Source organism: Ascaphus truei, unplaced genomic scaffold, assembly GCF_040206685.1.
Source record: "Ascaphus truei isolate aAscTru1 unplaced genomic scaffold, aAscTru1.hap1 HAP1_SCAFFOLD_737, whole genome shotgun sequence".
NCBI lineage: Eukaryota > Metazoa > Chordata > Amphibia > Anura > Ascaphidae > Ascaphus > Ascaphus truei.
Genome location: NW_027457072.1, coordinates 85,525 through 105,000, shown reverse-complemented (window position 1 = coordinate 105,000; position 19,476 = coordinate 85,525). Strand labels below are relative to the sequence as shown.

The following is a 19,476-nucleotide window of genomic DNA, read 5'->3' as shown; positions in this document are numbered from 1 at the left end:
GTGCGCCCTGCGCCTTCTGCAAAACACGACACGGAAAGCTCAGCGCGCGCGGTCTCATGGGGGCAGTTTGCTGCATGACACAGGTCACCGATAGGCATTTCCAGCCTCCTCTGCACAGCTTTCTAAACTGCTATAGGGCCTTGTGGTCCATATGACAAACAGTGATAGTGCCGATCAGCATACTAGCAGACGGAAATTCCTATTGATTTTGATACTGCCCCGATTGGCACTGTCACAGTTCAATGAATAACTCCTATAGACTCAATGTGAGCCGCACCTTTTACTTATTTCTGATACGACTGTGTAATATATATGTGTAATATATATATATCTCAGACAGCAGTGTCACACTGGGGTATCACAGCCCGCACGGGGGGGACAGATTGAAGGGAATCACAGTAGGGTCGTAATATACAAAACATGGATGATATGGCTTACACTCGCACGTACATTTACACACACTGCTACACAGCAGGCCGACGAACACACACACACAAATAACAGTGTCAGCTGACTCACATATACACACATACTGATACACACAGGTCAGACTGACGCAGATACACTGATACACACAGAACAGACTGACTCACATGTACACACACACTCACAGACACACACACACTCTCACAGACACACACTCACAGACACACACACTCACAGACAGACAGACAGACACACACAGTCACACACACACACACAGGAGACAAGGGATTTCGCACGAGACAGGTACTGAGGGTTTGATCTCCCCGGGGGACCCGCTGTAATTACCTGCCCGGGGCTCTCCTCTCTCCCCTTGTCCTCCTCCTCGGCAACAGCACTTCCACCTGGGTCACCATAATGTGACGCATGTGCCGCGCTCCCCCCGCCACCCGAGTGCCGCGCTCCCCCCCCCATGCCCCGAGTGCCGCGCTCCCCCCGCCCCGCCAGTGACTGCTCAGAGAGGCTGGGGAGGAGGAAATGCGCTGCTCAGGGAGCCGGAGGCGGGGTAATCTCCCGCAGCAACATGAACGCGCCTCCGGCTTTTTTTCCCCTCCTTCAGCGCGAGCGGGGGAAATTAAACAGCAGCACGTGTGCTGCTTGGGTCTATCGTCAAGGGGCAATTTTGGGTCGCCCCTGGCGACCAGGCGATTGGATTTGTCGAACACTGTAATACTGTATATATATATATATATTCTAGTGTCATTGTATTGCTTGGGATGGCAGTGCTGCTTGTTTATAGGATTACTTCTGTACCATTCCAAGATGGTTGAAATACATCTCCAGATGGTATGGGCAATTCTGCTTTTATTCAAAATACAGTTTTGTAGAAATTCACGAGGGGCTTTAATGGTGCTGCAAATCTCAGCTTTTCTGAAGACTGAGTGTATGGAATAAATATTGTAGAATTAGGCTAAACAGCTGCTGATCTCGGATTCAGTGCGAACAGCACTAAAGAGAAGAGCTTTGAAAACCAGGATGACATTTTTGCCAAATCCAGGCTTTGGAACGAGTTTAATAATCCTGCTTTTCGAATGCTGCAGGGGAAAAAAAAAGAAGCAATTAAGCTTTTAGGGGTTGCTTTTAATTTTAGTTTTTCGCCCTAGCCGCGTACGTAGCAGTCGAATCATTCAGTATTTTACCATTTCTGGAAAAAAAAAAATACTAACGGCAAAAATCCAACGTTTCCCCAAGGCTATAAAAACAGACGTTAAGTTATCATCTAAACATACAATGTGTTGCGTGTTTAAGAGGCGTCATGTTATGACAGATCTGACAACGGATCTGCACTTTGTACTTATTGCTATACCGAAGGCCGACTACGCTAGTGTCAGGTTAACCTTGACATAGAGTAGGGGTGGTCAACTCCGATCCTCCTCGACTGAGCCTCTGATTGAGCCACCTGTGCTGAAGCAGGGACATCCTGAAAACCCAACCTGTTGGTGGCCCTTGAGGACTGGCGTTGAACACCCCCTACTCTGATGGAGCCACCTGTGCTGAAGCAGGGACTGATTGAGCCACTTGTGCTGAAGCAGGGACTGATTGAGCCACCTGTGCTGCAGCTGGGACTGATTGAGCCCCTTGTGCTGAAGCAGGGACTGATTGAGCCATCTGTCCGGAAGCAGGGACTGATTGAGCCACCTGCTTTGAAGCAGGGATAAACTGAAAACCTGACCTGTTGATGGCCCTTACGGACTGAAGTTGGTCACTCCTGACATAGAGCATGTAAACTCAGGTCATTTCCCTGCATTGTCTGGAGCAGGACAATGTTCCACCCCCCCCCCCAAATAAAGTCCCACTGCAGCAGAATGAGACCCTGTAAAGAGGCAAAACAATAATTGCCCCAGAGGAATTCAGTAATGGGGTTTCTCTCTTCTGCAGAGATTAATGGAGCCCAAATGCGAGTGTGAAAATGTATAAATCACACCCAGAACCGTGTATGTGTCTAGATCGGGGATCGGCAGGATCGCTGGAAGATCCCCGCGGATAGAGACGATAAATATGGGGCTTTGAATCTGTGCAGCATTCAATTAATAACTATTTCTGTCACCTTCCAAATGAAACATTTCATAAGCGGGAGGGCTCAACCCCAGCCCTCAAGCCTCCCCAGACTGGTCAGGTTTTCAGGATATCCCTGCTTCAGCACAGGTGGCTCAATCAGTCCCTACTTCAGCACAGCTGGCTCAATCAGAGGCTCACCTGTGCTGAAGCTGGGATATCTTGAAAACCAAACCTGTTGGGGAGGGGGCTTGAGGACTGGAGCTGAGCACCCCTGTGATAAAGGATTTCAATGCAACGCCTTGTATTAAAATAGATTTGGGGGAGGGGGGGGTCATTTTTCTATTGCACACAGGATACAGAGGAGGGGGATCCCAAAGACCATTTTTTTGGCTAAGGGCAGTTTACAAACATGGGTAACCATTGTCCTGATGATGCAATGCTCTACCTGCACTGCTGAGAACCCTATGGAATGAGCACGGACTGCACACACAGCTGTGTGCACCTGCTGAACGAGCGGCATCTATCACACAGGTGATGAAAGCAAGACGCTGACAGCACTGTCAGCAATTGGAAATCTACAGAACAAGAATTAAGATGCGACTCCCCCTGCTCACGTAGCTATGGGCATCTTTATGTATATAGCGTCTTCCGTGAACACAGCGCTTTACAGCAGTAAAACGCATGATATAACGGGAAGGAGTGCTTTGTACATAAAAGTAACATGAGGAAAAGGGGTCTCCACCCCGAAGAGTTTACAATCTAAGTGGTAAGTAGGAAGAACGTACAGAGACTGTAGGAGGGTGTTCTGGTACAGTAAGTGTGTCTGCAAGGGGTCAGTGCCTATGAGATGTATAGTATCAGCCAGGGGAGCTACCCATATACTTCGTTGAAGAGGTGTGTTTTAAGAAAGGTCTTAAAGTGGATAGAGAGGGTGTCAGGCGGATATTGAGGGGAAGGGCATTCCAGAGGTGGGGAGCTGTGAGGGAGACAGGTTTTAAGTGAGAGAGGGTTTTAGATACAAAAGGGGTAGAGAGAAGTCATCCTTGAGCAGAACACAAGAGTCAAGCAGGTGTATAGTGAGAGATTAGGTTGATGTGTAAGGAGGAGCAGAGGAGGGTGTAGTGAGATATTAGGGTGAGATATAAGGAGGGACAGAGGAGGGTATAGTGAGAGATTAGGGTGAGATGTAAGGAGGGGCAGAGGAGGGTATAGTGAGAGATTAGGGTGAGATATAAGGAGGGGCAGAGGAGGGTATAGTGAGAGATTAGGATGAGGTGTAAAGAGGGATAGAGGAGGGTATAGTGAGATATTACGTGAGATGTAAGGAAGAAAGTATTAGGGTATAGTGAGAGATTAGGGTGAGATGTAAGGAAGGAAGGATTAGGGTATAGGGAGATATTAGGGTGGGATGTAAGGAAGGAAGGATTAGGGTATAGTGAGAGATTAGGGTGAGATGTAAGGAAGGATTAGGGTATAGTGAGAGATTAGGGTGAGATGTAAGGAAGGATTAGGGTATAGTGAGAGATTATGGTGAGATGTAAGGAAGGATTAGGGTATAGTGAGAGATTAGGGTGAGATGTAAGGAAGGATTAGGGTATAGTGAGAGATTATGGTGAGATGTAAGGAAGGATTAGGGTATAGTGAGAGATTAGGGTGAGATGTAAGGAAGGATTAGGGTATAGTGAGAGATTAGGGTGAGATGTAAGGAAGGATTAGGGTATAGTGAGAGATTAGGGTGAGATGTAAGGAAGGATTAGGGTATAGTGAGAGATTAGGGTGAGATGTAAGGAATGATTAGGGTATAGTGAGAGATTAGGGTGAGATGTAAGGAAGGATTAGGGTATAGTGAGAGATTAGGGTGAGATGTAAGGAAGGATTAGGGTATAGTGAGAGATTATGGTGAGATGTAAGGAAGGATTAGGGTATAGTGAGAGATTAGGGTGAGATGTAAGGAAGGATTAGGGTATATTGAGAGATTAGGGTGAGATGTAAGGAAGGATTAGGGTATAGTGAGAGATTAGGGTGAGATGTAAGGAAGGATTAGGGTATAGTGAGAGATTAGGGTGAGATGTAAGGAAGGATTAGGGTATAGTGAGAGATTAGGGTGAGATGTAAGGAAGGATTAGAGTATAGTGAGAGATTAGGGTGAGATGTAAGGAAGGATTAGAGTATAGTGAGAGATTAGGGTGTGATGTAAGGAAGGATTAGGGTATAGGGAGAGATTAGGGTGAAATGTAAGGAAGAATTAGGGTATAGGGAGATATTAGGGTGAGATGTAAGGAAGGATTAGGGTATATTGAGAGATTAGTGTGAGATGTAAGGAAGGATTAGGGTATAGGGAGATATTAGGGTGAGATGTAAGGAAGGATTAGGGTATTGTGAGAGATTAGGGTGAGATGTAAGGAAGGATTAGGGTATAGGGAGAGATTAGGGTGAGATGTAAGGAAGGATTAGGGTATAGTGAGAGATTAGGGTGAGATATAAGGAAGGAAGGATTAGAGTATAGTGAGAGATTAGGGTGAGATGTAAGGAAGGATTAGGGTATAGTGAGAGATTAGGGTGAGATGTAAGGAAGGATTAGAGTATAGTGAGAGATTAGGGTGAGATGTAAGGAAGGATTAGGGTATAGTGAGAGATTAGGGTGAGATGTAAGGAAGGATTAGGGTATAGTGAGAGATTAGGGTGAGATGTAAGGAAGGATTAGGGTATAGTGAGAGATTAGTGTGAGATGTAAGGAAGGATTAGGGTATAGTGAGAGATTAGTGTGAGATGTAAGGAAGGATTAGGGTATAGTGAGAGATCAGTGTGAGATGTAAGGAAGGCTTAGGGTATAGTGAGAGATCAGGGTGAGATATAAGGAAGGATTGTGGTATAGTGAGAGATTAGTGTGAGATGTAAGGAAGGATTAGGGTATAGTGAGAGATTAGGGTGAGATGTAAGGAAGGATTAGGGTATAGTGAGAGATTAGGGTGAGATGTAAGGAAGGATTAGGGTACAGTATAGTGAGAGATTAGGGTGAGATGTAAGGAAGGATTAGGGTATAGTGAGAGATTAGGGTGAGATGTAAAGAAGGATTAGGGTATAGTGAGAGATTAGGGTGAGATGTAAGGAAGGATTAGGGTATAGCCTTTAAAGTGATGAGGAGAATTTTGTAAGTAATATGGTTTACTGGCTCTGTAACCCAGGGTGTGCTGAAACGCTGTGTAACACGGCAGGCGTACGTTTATAGGGGATTCATGTTAAAATGGACAAGAAGCAAAAAGTGACACACAGTGAGTGCTCATGTGCATGCCATTTCCCAGAATCCCTGGCTGCAGTGGAAGCACTGTATGCTAAGAGATAATGGGGAAGGGCAGGGCTGCAGACCTGTCTGAGGCGTGTGAATGTGCTCACAAGTGATATTTTTATTTGCTGTAACTAATATGTGATTTATCAGGAAGCCAAGAGAGAGAATTCAGCAGGAGAGACGCAGAGACAGATGTAGGAGAGAGTAACATGATTCTAGCTGCAGCGTTTTGTGCATACGTGTATATTTTCAATATAAGGCTGCGGCCCGTTGCCTGCGCTGCACGTGCGTTTGCCAGGCAGGTGGCGCGTGCAGCTGAGTCCCCCGGTCTGCAGTGAGCTGCAGGGGGGAGTGACGGGGGCGCAGCCGTGACATCATCCGACAGGTTTGCCCTCATTGGCTGAACCGCCGGGGGCGTGGCCTAGCGCTCTGTCGCGACTCCTGCTCTCAATTTTTTTGAGAGCAGGAGTTTCTGGCGGTGCAGCGCGGCGGCCCCCCCTCGCAGCGGGCCCGGCCCCATTGTGGGGCGGCTCTCGTCCCTGCAGCGTCCGCCACAGCGGGCGCTGCAGTAGCCAGCGGGGACCTGGCCTTATAGAGATCAGTGGCGAGGCCTTCATCCAGCAGTGTGTAGATCAGGGTGGTAGATTCATCTCAACCTATTCACCTCGTCTACATTCAGTGGGAATAAACCGTGCTGTACACATCCAGCCGGTGGCTCCCCGCTGGACCTGCTGAAAGGCCACATCTGTCTCTTTGCAGACGGATTATTCACTGGAAAGCATTCCCTTGGCCAACACACATCAGTAAGCACAGGACACAGACACAGCAGGGCTGCAGCGTCGTCATTCTGTACATCCTAACACTGTCCCACTGCTACATCCTAACTCTGTCCCACTGCTACATCCTAACACTGTCCCACCGCTACATCCTAACACTGTCCCACCGCTACATCCTAACACTGTCCCACTGCTACATCCTAACACTGTCCCACTACTACATCCTAACACTGTCCCACCGCTACATCCTAACACTGTCCCACCGCTACATCCTAACTCTGTCCCACTGCTACATCCTAACACTGTCCCACCGCTACATCCTAACACTGTCCCACTGCTACATCCTAACACTGTCCCACCGCTACATCCTAACTCTGTCCCACTGCTACATCCTAACACTGTCCCACCGCTACATCCAAACACTGTCCCACTGCTACATCCTAACACTGTCCCACCGCTACATCCTAACACTGTCCCACCGCTACATCCTAACACTGTCCCACCGCTACATCCTAACACTGTCCCACCGCTACATCCAAACACTGTCCCACCGCTACATCCTAACACTGTCCCACCGCTACATCCTAACACTGTCCCACCGCTACATCCTAACACTGCCCCACTGTACATCCTAACACTGTCCCACTGCTACATCCTAACACTGTCCCACCGCTACATCCTAACACTGTCCCACTGTACATCCTAACACTGTCCCACTTCTACATCCTAACACTGTCCCACCGCTACATCCAAACACTGTCCCACCGCTACATCCAAACACTGTCCCACTGTACATCCTAACACTGTCCCACTGCTACATCCTAACACTGTCCCACCGCTACATCCTAACACTGTCCCACTGCTACATCCTAACACTGTCCCACAGCTACATCCTAACACTGTCCCACCGCTACATCCTAACACTGTCCCACCGCTACATCCTAACACTGCCCCACTGTACATCCTAACACTGCCCCACTGCTACATCCTAACACTGCCCCACCGCTACATCCTAACACTGTCCCACTGCTACATCCTAACACTGTCCCACTGCTACATCCTAACACTGTCCCACTCCTACATCCTAACACTGTCCCACCGCTACATCCTAACACTGTCCCACCGCTACATCCTAACACTGTCCCACTCCTACATCCTAACACTGTCCCACTGCTACATCCTAACACTGTCCCACTCCTACATCCTAACACTGTCCCACTGGTACATCCTAACACTGTCCCACCGCTACATCCTAACACTGTCCCACTCCTACATCCTAACACTGTCCCACTGCTACATCCTAACACTGTCCCACTCCTACATCCTAACACTGTCCCACCGCTACATCCTAACACTGTCCCACTCCTACATCCTAACACTGTCCCACCGCTTAATCCTAACACTGTCCCACCGCTACATCCTAACACTGTCCCACTCCTACATCCTAACACTGTCCCACTGCTACATCCTAACACTGTCCCACTCCTACATCCTAACACTGTCCCATCGCTACATCCTAACACTGTCCCACTCCTACATCCTAACACTGTCCCACCGCTACATTCTAACACTGTCCCACTCCTACATCCTAACACTGTCCCACCGCTACATCCTAACACTGTCCCACCGCTACATCCTAACACTGTCCCACCGCTACATCCTAACACTGTCCCACCGCTACATCCTAACACTGTCCCACCACTACATCCTAACACTGTCCCACCGCTACATTCTAACACTGTCCCACCGCTACATCCTAACACTGTCCCACCGCTACATCCTAACACTGTCCCACTCCTACATCCTAACACTGTCCCACCGCTACATCCTATCACTGTCCCACCGCTACATCCTAACACTGTCCCACTGCTACATCCTAACACTGTCCCACTGCTACATCCTAACACTGTCCCACCACTACATCCTAACACTGTCCCACCGCTACATCCTAACACTGTCCCACTCGAACATCCTAACACTGTCCCACTGCTACATCCTAACACTGTCCCACCGCTACATCCTAACACTGTCCCACCGCTACATCCTAACACTTTCCCACTCGAACATCCTAACACTGTCCCACTGCTACATCCTAACACTGTCCCACCGCTACATCCTAACACTGTCCCACTGCTACATCCTAACACTGTCCCACCGCTACATCCTAACACTGTCCCACCGCTACATCCTAACACTGTCCCACCGCTACATCCTAACACTGTCCCACTACTACATCCTAACACTGTCCCACCGCTACATCCTAACACTGTCCCACCGCTACATTCTAACACTGTCCCACCGCTACATCCTAACACTGTCCCACTCCTACATCCTAACACTGTCCCACCGCTACATCCTAACACTGTCCCACCGCTACATCCTAACACTGTCCCACCGCTACATCCTAACACTGTCCCACCGCTACATCCTAACACTGTCCCACTCCTACATCCTAACACTGTCCCACCGCTACATCCTAACACTGTCCCACCGCTACATCCTAACACTGTCCCACCGCTACATCCTAACACTGTCCCACCGCTACATCCTAACACTGTCCCACCGCTACATCCTAACACTGTCCCACCGCTACATCCTAACACTGTCCCACCGCTACATCCTAACACTGTCCCACCGCTACATCCTAACACTGTCCCACTGCTACATCCTAACACTGTCCCACCGCTACATCCTAACACTGTCCCACTGCTACATCCTAACACTGTCCCACTGCTACATCCTAACACTGTCCCACCGCTACATCCTAACACTGTCCCACCGCTACATCCTAACACTGTCCCACCGCTACATCCTAACACTGTCCCACTACTACATCCTAACACTGTCCCACCGCTACATCCTAACACTGTCCCACCGCTACATCCTAACACTGTCCCACTGCTACATCCTAACACTGTCCCACCGCTACATCCTAACACTGTCCCACCGCTACATCCTAACACTGTCCCACCGCTACATCCTAACACTGTCCCACCGCTACATCCTAACACTGTCCCACCGCTACATCCTAACACTGTCCCAACGCTACATCCTAACACTGCCCACTGCTACATCCTAACACTGTCCCACTGCTACATCCTAACACTGTCCCACCGCTACATCCTAACACTGTCCCACCGCTACATCCTAACACTGTCCCACTGCTACATCCTAACACTGTCCCACCGCTACATCCTAACACTGTCCCACCGCTACATCCTAACACTGTCCCACTGCTACATCCTAACACTGTCCCACTGCTACATCCTAACACTGTCCCACCGCTACATCCTAACACTGTCCCACCGCTACATCCTAACACTGTCCCACCGCTACATCCTAACACTGTCCCACCGCTACATCCTAACACTGTCCCACCGCTACATCCTAACACTGTCCCACCGCTACATCCTAACACTGTCCCACTGCTACAGCCTAACACTGTCCCACTGCTACATCCTAACACTGTCCCACAGCTACATCCTAACACTGTCCCACCGCTACATCCTAACACTGTCCCACCGCTACATCCTAACACTGTCCCACTGCTACATTCTAACACTGTCCCACTAATACATCCTAACACTGTCCCACCGCTACATCCTAACACTGTCCCACCGCTAGATCCTAACACTGTCCCACCGCTACATCCTAACACTGTCCCACTGCTACATCCTAACACTGTCCCACCGCTACATCCTAACACTGTCCCACTGCTACATTCTAACACTGTCCCACTAATACATCCTAACACTGTCCCACCGCTACATCCTAACACTGTCCCACCGCTAGATCCTAACACTGTCCCACCGCTACATCCTAACACTGCCTCACCGCTACATCCTAACACTGTCCCACCGCTACATCCTAACACTGTCCCACCGCTACATCCTAACTCTGTCCCACTGCTACATCCTAACACTGTCCCACCGCTACATCCTAACACTGTCCCACCGCTACATCCTAATACTGTCCCACTGCTACATCCTAACACTGTCCCACTGCTACATCCTAACACTGTCCCACCGCTACATCCTAACACTGTCCCACCGCTACATCCTAACACTGTCCCACCGCTACATCCTAACACTGTCCCACTGCTACATCCTAACACTGCCCCACTGCTACATCCTAACACTGCCCCACCGCTACATCCTAACACTGTCCCACCGCTACATCCTAACACTGTCCCACCGCTACATCCTAACACTGTCCCACTGCTACATCCTAACACTGTCCCACTGCTATATCCTAACACTATCCCACCGCTACATCCTAACACTGTCCCACTGCTACATCCTAACACTGTCCCACCGCTACATCCTAACACTGTCCCACCGCTACATCCTAACACTGTCCCACCGCTACATCCTAACACTGTCCCACCGCTACATCCTAACACTGTCCCACCGCTACATCCTAACACTGTCCCACTGCTACATCCTAACACTGTCCCACCGCTACATCCTAACACTGTCCCACCGCTACATCCTAACACTGTCCCACCGCTACATCCTAACACTGTCCCACTGCTACATCCTAACACTCTCCCACTGCTACATCCTAACACTCTCCCACTGCTACATCCTAACACTGTCCCACCGCTACATCCTAACTTTGTCCCACTGCTACATCCTAACACTGTCCCACTGCTACATCCTAACACTGTCCCACTGCTACATCCTAACACTGTCCCACTGCTACATCCTAACACTGTCCCACTGCTACATCCTAACACTGTCCCACTGCTACATCCTAACACTGTCCCACCGCTACATCCTAACACTGTCCCACTGCTACAGCACCAAATAGTTTGGGAAAAACTCAACAGGCATGGAAACAATGGAGACCCTTAATAGTCCGGCCTCAATGTGTTGCAGGGTCTAGTGCTGAAAGGGGTTAAAGAGGCAGCAACTCATTTAGAGTGAGTTCCTAAGGCCTGGGGGGGGGGGGCAAACTCCAGTCCTCAAGGGCCACCAACAGATTAGGTTTTCAGGATATCCCTGCTTCAGCACAAGTGGCTCAATCAGTCCCTGCTCAGCACAGGTGGCTCAGAGGCTCAGCCTTCGACTGCCTCTGATTGAGCCACCTGTGCTGAAGCAGGGATATCCTGAAAACCAGACCTGCTGGTGGCCCTTGAGGACCGGAGTCGCCCCCCCCCCTGACCTAAGGCGATTATTTATAACACACGCACACAGTATTAGAGGTACCAGCATCTAAGTTGGTGGGGGACCCCCCCCTCTCCCATACCCACCTAGAAACCTATACCAGAGAAAAAGAAAGACGTAGCGCACTTAAATATACCCGCAAAATATACGGAAATAATATACTTGGCAGAAAAAAGACATTCTGATTAAATACATTTACAATAACGCAGCGCAGACAACCATACCAATTACACAAAAAAAGAAGGGGGGACTGACGTCTGGATGACGCTGCGGCGAGTGGCAGGATGCTTCGGGGGTACAGACTCAGCCGCTGCCCCGCGTGGAAGGGTTAGCAATTTATTTCCGCGCTGCCCTGATACTGAAATGTGCGCGGACTATCACGTGTGTGTATTCGCATCGCGGCGCTGGGCTCCCTCACCCACCTTAAACGCGGACCCCTCCGAGTTACTCATCGTGCGGAGACGTCAGCAGCTAAGGGGTGAGCCGGAGTAATGAATTTCCCAGCATGCCGAGGTATGCAGTGTTGGCGTTCCTGCGAGACGTGTGTCAGTGGACGGGACCTCCGCCTTCGTCCCGAGAAATCTGTCTGTCTGCCACATTTTTCTCTAATGACTAAACCTTTTTTCTTTCCTTTCCGGAGCCGTTCAGCTGCTGAGGCCGAGTCCTGAGAGCTTCCCTGTGTCCCAGCTTTTCGTTGCGTGACATCGGGAAGCATCATATAAATCCGGGAACATTAATGAGGCAATCCAAGCTTTTTATTTTTTTTTTGTACATGGGGTTGAAGCAGGGGGGGGGGTCTCCGGAGCTGAACCCCGTTACTCTCAGCTGCGGGGACCCCCTGCATCCAGAGATACAGACCCTCCGTAGGGGGATCGCGTAATGGCGGAGTTTCCAAGCTCCCGCGTCCTGACCGGCCAATAGGAAACCGTGATGTCATCCGGTGCGGCTTCCTTATTAGCCTTCGTGACGCGGGAACTTTAAACCTGCAGGAGATACCGGCACCCCCTTCGGAGGTCTGTGTCTCAGGAAGCAGGGGGTCCCCGGAGCTGAGAGTAATGGGGTTCATCTCTGGAGACCCCCTGCTTCAATTCTACATTAAATTTTTTTAAAGGTGTCATAACTACTAGAGTGTATTTAAAGAAGATAAATACTGGGAAAAGTAGCGCCGGTATTTCCATGCATTTCACTCACCCGCGTCACTAGAATGTTCCCATTGTCACAGCAGATTAAAACCGCCATTTTGTTTCCCCTTTCAGGGGTGAGGACCCCCGACTTCACACCCATGTTTAAAAAGAATGGGGAGACAGTCCCCTTTCATTTTATTCTTGGTTTTGAACCCACCGGTTTGCGTCCGGTATAAAACGGCTCCTCCCCTGCGCACACGGCTGACCCCTCTCACATCAACGGGGTGACAATGTGGGCCTAGATATTCTCCATGTCTGACTCCCCGTAACAGTAAATCAGGGGGTGGGCCAACTCCAGTCCTCAAGGGCCACCAAACACGGCAGGTTTTCAGGATATCCCTGCTTCAGCACAGGTGGCTCAGTCGTAGATGCCAGCAGAAGCTGAGTGTCAAGGGTCACAAGTGACCTTTTTGCATATATAAGGTATACACATAGTTTGTGTATATATATATATTTTTATATTCACCCCCCACTTACCTTGTAGTATATATATATAGATAAGACCAGTACTCTATTTTATCTTTACTACTGAGATGCAGAGTTTTGTGTGTGTGTGTGTGTGTGTGTGTGTGTGTGTGTGTGTGTGTGTGTGTGTGTGTGTGTGTGTGTCAGTGTGTGTGTGTGCACACACACACACACACACTATTTATCTCACCAGCAGTACAGAAGTCATCTTTCGGACGGACATTGCCACGAAGACATTTAATGACACGTCATTAATCAAAATGCCAAAATGCAAGAAAATAAATAAAACAGGTGGCATCCTTAGACAAACAGGAACTATTCTGTTCTGTTTGTTTTACGCAGGGTTAGGTAATATTTAACCATTTTGCTGCTAGAGAGTGTGGCATTGACTTAAACTTCAAATCCCAGTTAAACTGACCCATTTATTCCTAAAACGTGTCCGTTTCACCTTTTGAATTTTAATTGAATATTGTACAGTGAGACCCGTCCCGTTTAGTGGAGAAATATAACGTGAAAAGATTTACATTGTTAAAAAATAAAAAATTAAAGAAATATCTTTATAGGTCAGGATTGATATGCGGTTTATGATATGTAATGTAAATATAATAAAATAAATGTGTATATATACCCACACCTTAATGATTATCCATCTATCTTGTATATAGGGTCTGTGTATAGAATTGTGTTTATATAGCATGAACATTGTATGCAGCCCTTTGCAAAGTTACAATATAAGGTAAATAAATGACACACTATGGAGGTAAGCGCAACAGGTACATAATAACGTGCGGGAGATCCTGCCGTGAAGAGCTTATACAGATATGCCTGTATATAAACATATAGGTAGGTTCATTATAGAAAACTATGGCTATATGTATGAACATATAGGGATATTAAAACCATGTACAGATAATGTAAACCATGTACATGTAGGGTATAGATAAATATATGAACATATGTGATCATAGATATGTGTGTGTGTGTGTGTGTGTGTGTGTGTGTGTGTGTGTGTGTGTGTGTGTGTGTGTGTGTGTGTGTGTGTGTGTGTGTGTGTGTGTGTGTGTGTGACACAGTGTGTGTGTGACACAGTGTGTGTGTATATATACATATAGATGGATTGAATAATTATAAGAAACTATGAATATGCATGAACATTTATGGATATTGGTACACGTATATACACTTATGGATATAGAAGATAGAATAATATTAACATACAGGTAGTCCTCGTTTTACAACGCTTCGCTTTACAACGAATGGCTTATCCAACGCTGTGCAATGCATACCTATATTCATTTTTACAACGCCAAAATGGCTTATCCAACGCTGTTACGACTTTTTGCAACGTTGTGTATGTGTGTATATATATACACATTCACATAAACAACGTTGCAACGCGTCGTAAGAGCGTATATATAATATTATACTATATAATATTATATTATACTATATAATATATTATTTATTATGTTATATTATATATATATTACAGTATATACACTATATCATTTATGTGTGTGCTGCATATCTTATTGCCTGCATAAAATATTTGGTGTATTTTAGTGTTAAAAATGCCTTCAGGAACGGAACCTTTCATTTAAACGGTGTTCCTATGGGAAAACGTGTTTCTCTTTACAACGTTTCGCTTTACAACGCCATTTTGAGTAACGCATTGTGTCGGATAACCGAGGACTGCCTGTATATGGATACAGATGTACCTGCGTGTATATATACAGACAGGTTGTTTGCTTATAGGAAGCTATGGATACATGCATGCACATATTGATACCTCTATATATACACTCAGATATAAACACGATTTAATATGAACTATGAACACACGTGTGTGTGTGTGTGTGTGTGTGTGTGTGTGTGTGTGTGTGTGTGTGTGTGTGTGTGTGTGTGTGTGTGTGTATAGAACCCATTTCTGTATAGGTATGTGTGTATATATGTCTTTTATATGACTCTATAGATATATGTATGAACATTTAGTTATTGTTACCTGAATATATACTTATAGATGATGAAATAATAACATATATGGATATACACATATGTATGTGTACTACACACACACCACACATGTTCCCTCCATTCAGATCACTACAGAGGTTAGGTTACCTACATTGATTCCCCCCCACCTCACCCCAACCAACCCCACCTCACCCCAACCAACCCCACTGTGTATTAACCCTTAACCACTGTCACCCCCTGACCCTGGGGGGGGGGGGGGTATCTGCCCCTCACCTATTGGCACTGATCACCCTCTTGCTGTAGCTGCGGGCGGCCTCGGTGGGGCTGAGCAGCCGGTCCCGGGGAGGGAGCTCTATGTCCGGGGTCCGGTACAGAGGGTGAGACAGGAGGTCACGGAGCTTGGAGCCGGTGCCTCCCTGATCCTGCCCCAGGGAGGAGGCGCTGCCCCCGCCGGGAGGAGGCGCCCTGCACTCACAACCTCCGCTGCCGCGGCTCAGACTGACCAGGAGTCCGGGCCACAGGTGGAAGTAAATATCCGCGGCCAGGAGGGAGGACAGGAGGCCGACCAGGAGCACCCGGTCCCGGCGGAGCACCCACATACTGCCCGGGGGGTGCGGGTGGGGGGCACAGGGTGCTATGTCCTGGTGCTGGTGGTGGGTGACAGGGTGCTATATCCTGGTGCTGCTGGTGGGTGACAGGGTGCTATATCCTGGTGCTGCTGGTGGGTGACAGGGTGCTATATCCTGGTGCTGCTGGTGGGTGACACAGGGTGCTATATCCTGGTGGTGCTGGTGGGTGACAGGGTGCTATATCCTGGTGCTGCTGGTGGGTGACAGGGTGCTATATCCTGGTGCTGCTGGTGGGTGACACAGGGTGCTATATCCTGGTGCTGCTGGTGGGTGACAGGGTGCTATATCCTGGTGCTGTTGGGTGCTATATCCTGGTGCTGGTGGGTGACAGGGTGCTATATCCTGGTGATGCTGGTGGGTGACAGGGTGCTATATCCTGGTGCTGTTGGTGAGTGACACAGGGTGCTATGTCCTGGTGCTGTTGGTGGGTGACAGGGTGCTATATCCTGGTGCTGTTGGTGGGTGACACAGGGTGCTATATCCTGGTGCTGTTGGTGAGTGACACAGGGTGCTATGTCCTGGTGCTGTTTGGTGACACAGGGTGCTATATCCTGGTGCTGTTGGTGGGTGACACCGGGTGCTATATCCTGGTGCTGCTGGTGGGTGACAGGGTGCTATATCCTGGTGCTCTTGGTGAGTGACACAGGGTGCTATGTCCTGGTGCTGTTTGGTGACACAGGGTGCTATATCCTGGTGCTGTTGGTGGGTGACACAGGGTGCTATATCCTGCTCCTGTTGGTGGGTGACAAAGGGTGCTATATCCTGGTGCTGTTGGGTGACAACTATATCCTGGTGCTGTTGGGTGACACAGGGTGCTATATCCTGGTGCTGTTGGTGGGTGTCACAGGGTGCTATATCCTGGTGCTGTTGCTGGGTGACACAGGGTGCTATATCCTGGTGCTGTTGGTGGGTGACACAGGGTGCTATATCCTGGTGCTGTTGGTGGGTTACAGGGTGCTATGTCCTTGTGCTGTTGGGTGACACAGGGTGCTCTGTCCTGGTGCTGTTGGTGGGTGACACAGGGTGCTATATCCTGGTGCTGTTGGGTGACACGGTGCTATATCCTGGTGCTGTTGGGTGACACAGGGTGCTATATCCTGGTGCTGTTGGTGGGTGACACAGGGTGCTATATCCTGGTGCTTTTGGTGGGTGACAGGGTGCTATGTCCTGTTGCTGTTGGTGGGTGACACAGGGTTCTATAATGTCCTGGTTTTGTTGGGTGACAGGGTGCTATGTCCTGCTGCTGTTGGGTGACAGGGTGCTATGTCCTGGGTGCCTGTGCTGGAAGTTGCATGCTGGTGTGGGTGCTGTACTCCCGGTTTCTTGGCTGCAGGGTGATTGTTAGTGCAGGATACCCAGGGTGATGTGTGTGCTGTAAACTGGATGTTGTGGATGGGTGCAGAGTGGTGGGTGCTCCCCGGAGCTGTCACTGTGTCCCGCAGTCTGCCCGAGAGCTGCAGAAATGAGAGCAGCCGGAGCTTAACCCTACACTGCACCCTGCACTGAGCTCCCTACTTAACCCTACCCTGCACCCTGCACTGAGCTCACTACTTAACCCTACCCTGCACCCTGCACTGAGCTCACTACTTAACCCTGCACTGCACCCTGCGCTGAGCTCACTACTTAACCCTACCCTGCACTGAGCTCACTACTTAACCCTGCACTGCACCCTGCGCTGAGCTCACTACTTAACCCTACACTGCACCCTACACTGAGCTCTCTACTTAACCCTACCCTGCACTGAGCTCACTACTTAACCCTTCACTGCACCCTGCACTGAGCTCACTACTTAACCCTACACTGCACCCTACACTGAGCTCTCTACTTAACCCTACCCTGCACTGAGCTCACTACTTAACCCTACCCTGCACCCTGTACTGAGCTCACTATTAACCCTACACTGCACCCTGCACTGAGCTCACTACTTAACCCTACCCTGCACCCTGTACTGAGCTCACTATTAACCCTACCCTGCACCCTGCACTGAGCTCACTACTCAACCCTACCCTGCACCCTGCACTGAGCTCACTACTTAACCCTACCCTGCACCCTGCACTGAGCTCACTACTTAACCCTACCCTGCACCCTGCACTGAGCTCACTACTTAACCCTACACTGCACCCTGCGCTGAGCTCACTACTTAACCCTAACCTGCACCCTACACTGAGCTCACTACTTAACCCTACCCTGCACTGAGCTCACTATTAACCCTACCCTGCACCCTGCACTGAGCTCACTACTTAACCCTACCCTGCACCCTGCACTGAGCTCACTATTTAACCCTACCCTGCACCCTGCACTGAGCTCACTATTTAACCCTACCCTGCACCCTGCACCGAGCTCACTATTAACCCTACACTGCACCCTGCACTGAGCTCACTACTTAACCCTGCACTGCGCCCTGAACTGAGCTCACTGCTTAACCCTACCCTGCACTGAGCTCACTATTAACCCTACCCTGCACCCTGCACTGAGCTCACTACTTAACCCTACCCTGCACCATGCGCTGAGCTCACTACTTAACCCTACCCTGCACCCTGCACTGAGCTCACTATTAACCCTGCCCTGCACCCTGCACCGAGCTCACTATTAACCCTACACTGCACCCTGCACTGAGCTCACTACTTAACCCTACCCTGCACCATGCACTGAGCTCACTATTAACCCTACCCTGCACCCTGCACCGAGCTCACTATTAACCCTACACTGCACCCTGCACTGAGCTCACTACTTAACCCTACCCTGCACCCTGCACTGAGCTCACTATTTAACCCTACCCTGCACCCTGCACCGAGCTCACTATTAACCCTACACTGCACCCTGCACTGAGATCACTACTTTACCCTACCCTGCACTGAGCTCACTACTTAACCCTGCACTGCACCCTGCACTGAGCTCACTAATTCAGCCTGCACTACAACCTGCACTGAGCTCACTAATTCAGCCTGCACTACACCCTGCACTGAGCTCATTACTTATTCCTACACTGCACCCTGCACTGAGCTCACTACTTAACCCTACACTGCACCCTGCACTGGGCTCACTACTTAACCCTACACTGCACCCTGCACTGAGCTCACTACTTAACCCTACCCTGCACTGAGCTCACTACTTAACCCTGCACTGCACCCTGCACTGAGCTCACTAATTCAGCCTGCACTACAACCTGCACTGAGCTCACTAATTCAGCCTGCACTACACCCTGCACTGAGCTCATTACTTATTCCTACACTGCACCCTGCACTGAGCTCACTACTTAACCCTACACTGCACCCTGCACTGAGCTCACTACTTAACCCTACACTGCACCCTGCACTGAGCTCACTACTTAACCCTACACTGCACCCTGCACTGAGCTCACTACTTAACCCTACACTGCACCCTGCGCTGAGCTCACTACTTAACCCTACACTACACCCTGCGCTGAGCTCACTACTTAACCCTACACTGTACCCTGCGCAGAGCTCACTATTTAACCCTACACTGCACCCTGCACTGAGCTCACTACTTAAC

The 19,476-nt window shown here is 49.3% G+C and overlaps 1 protein-coding gene across 1 annotated transcript in view; it reads right to left on the bottom strand.

The window, feature by feature from the left end:
* Nucleotides 1-17,413, bottom strand: part of FAM20A (FAM20A golgi associated secretory pathway pseudokinase) — a 47,047-nt gene extending 29,634 nt beyond the window's left edge. The window contains exons 1-2 of the mRNA XM_075584758.1: nt 15,608-17,413; nt 1-16 (exon numbers count right to left, since the gene is read on the bottom strand). The exon at nt 1-16 is cut by the window's left edge and continues 169 nt beyond it. Coding sequence (XP_075440873.1) covers nt 1-16; nt 15,608-15,933 — 342 coding nt within the window. The 5' untranslated portion in view covers nt 15,934-17,413. The remainder of the gene's footprint in view (nt 17-15,607) is intronic.
* Between the last annotated feature and the right edge of the window lie 2,063 nt (nt 17,414-19,476).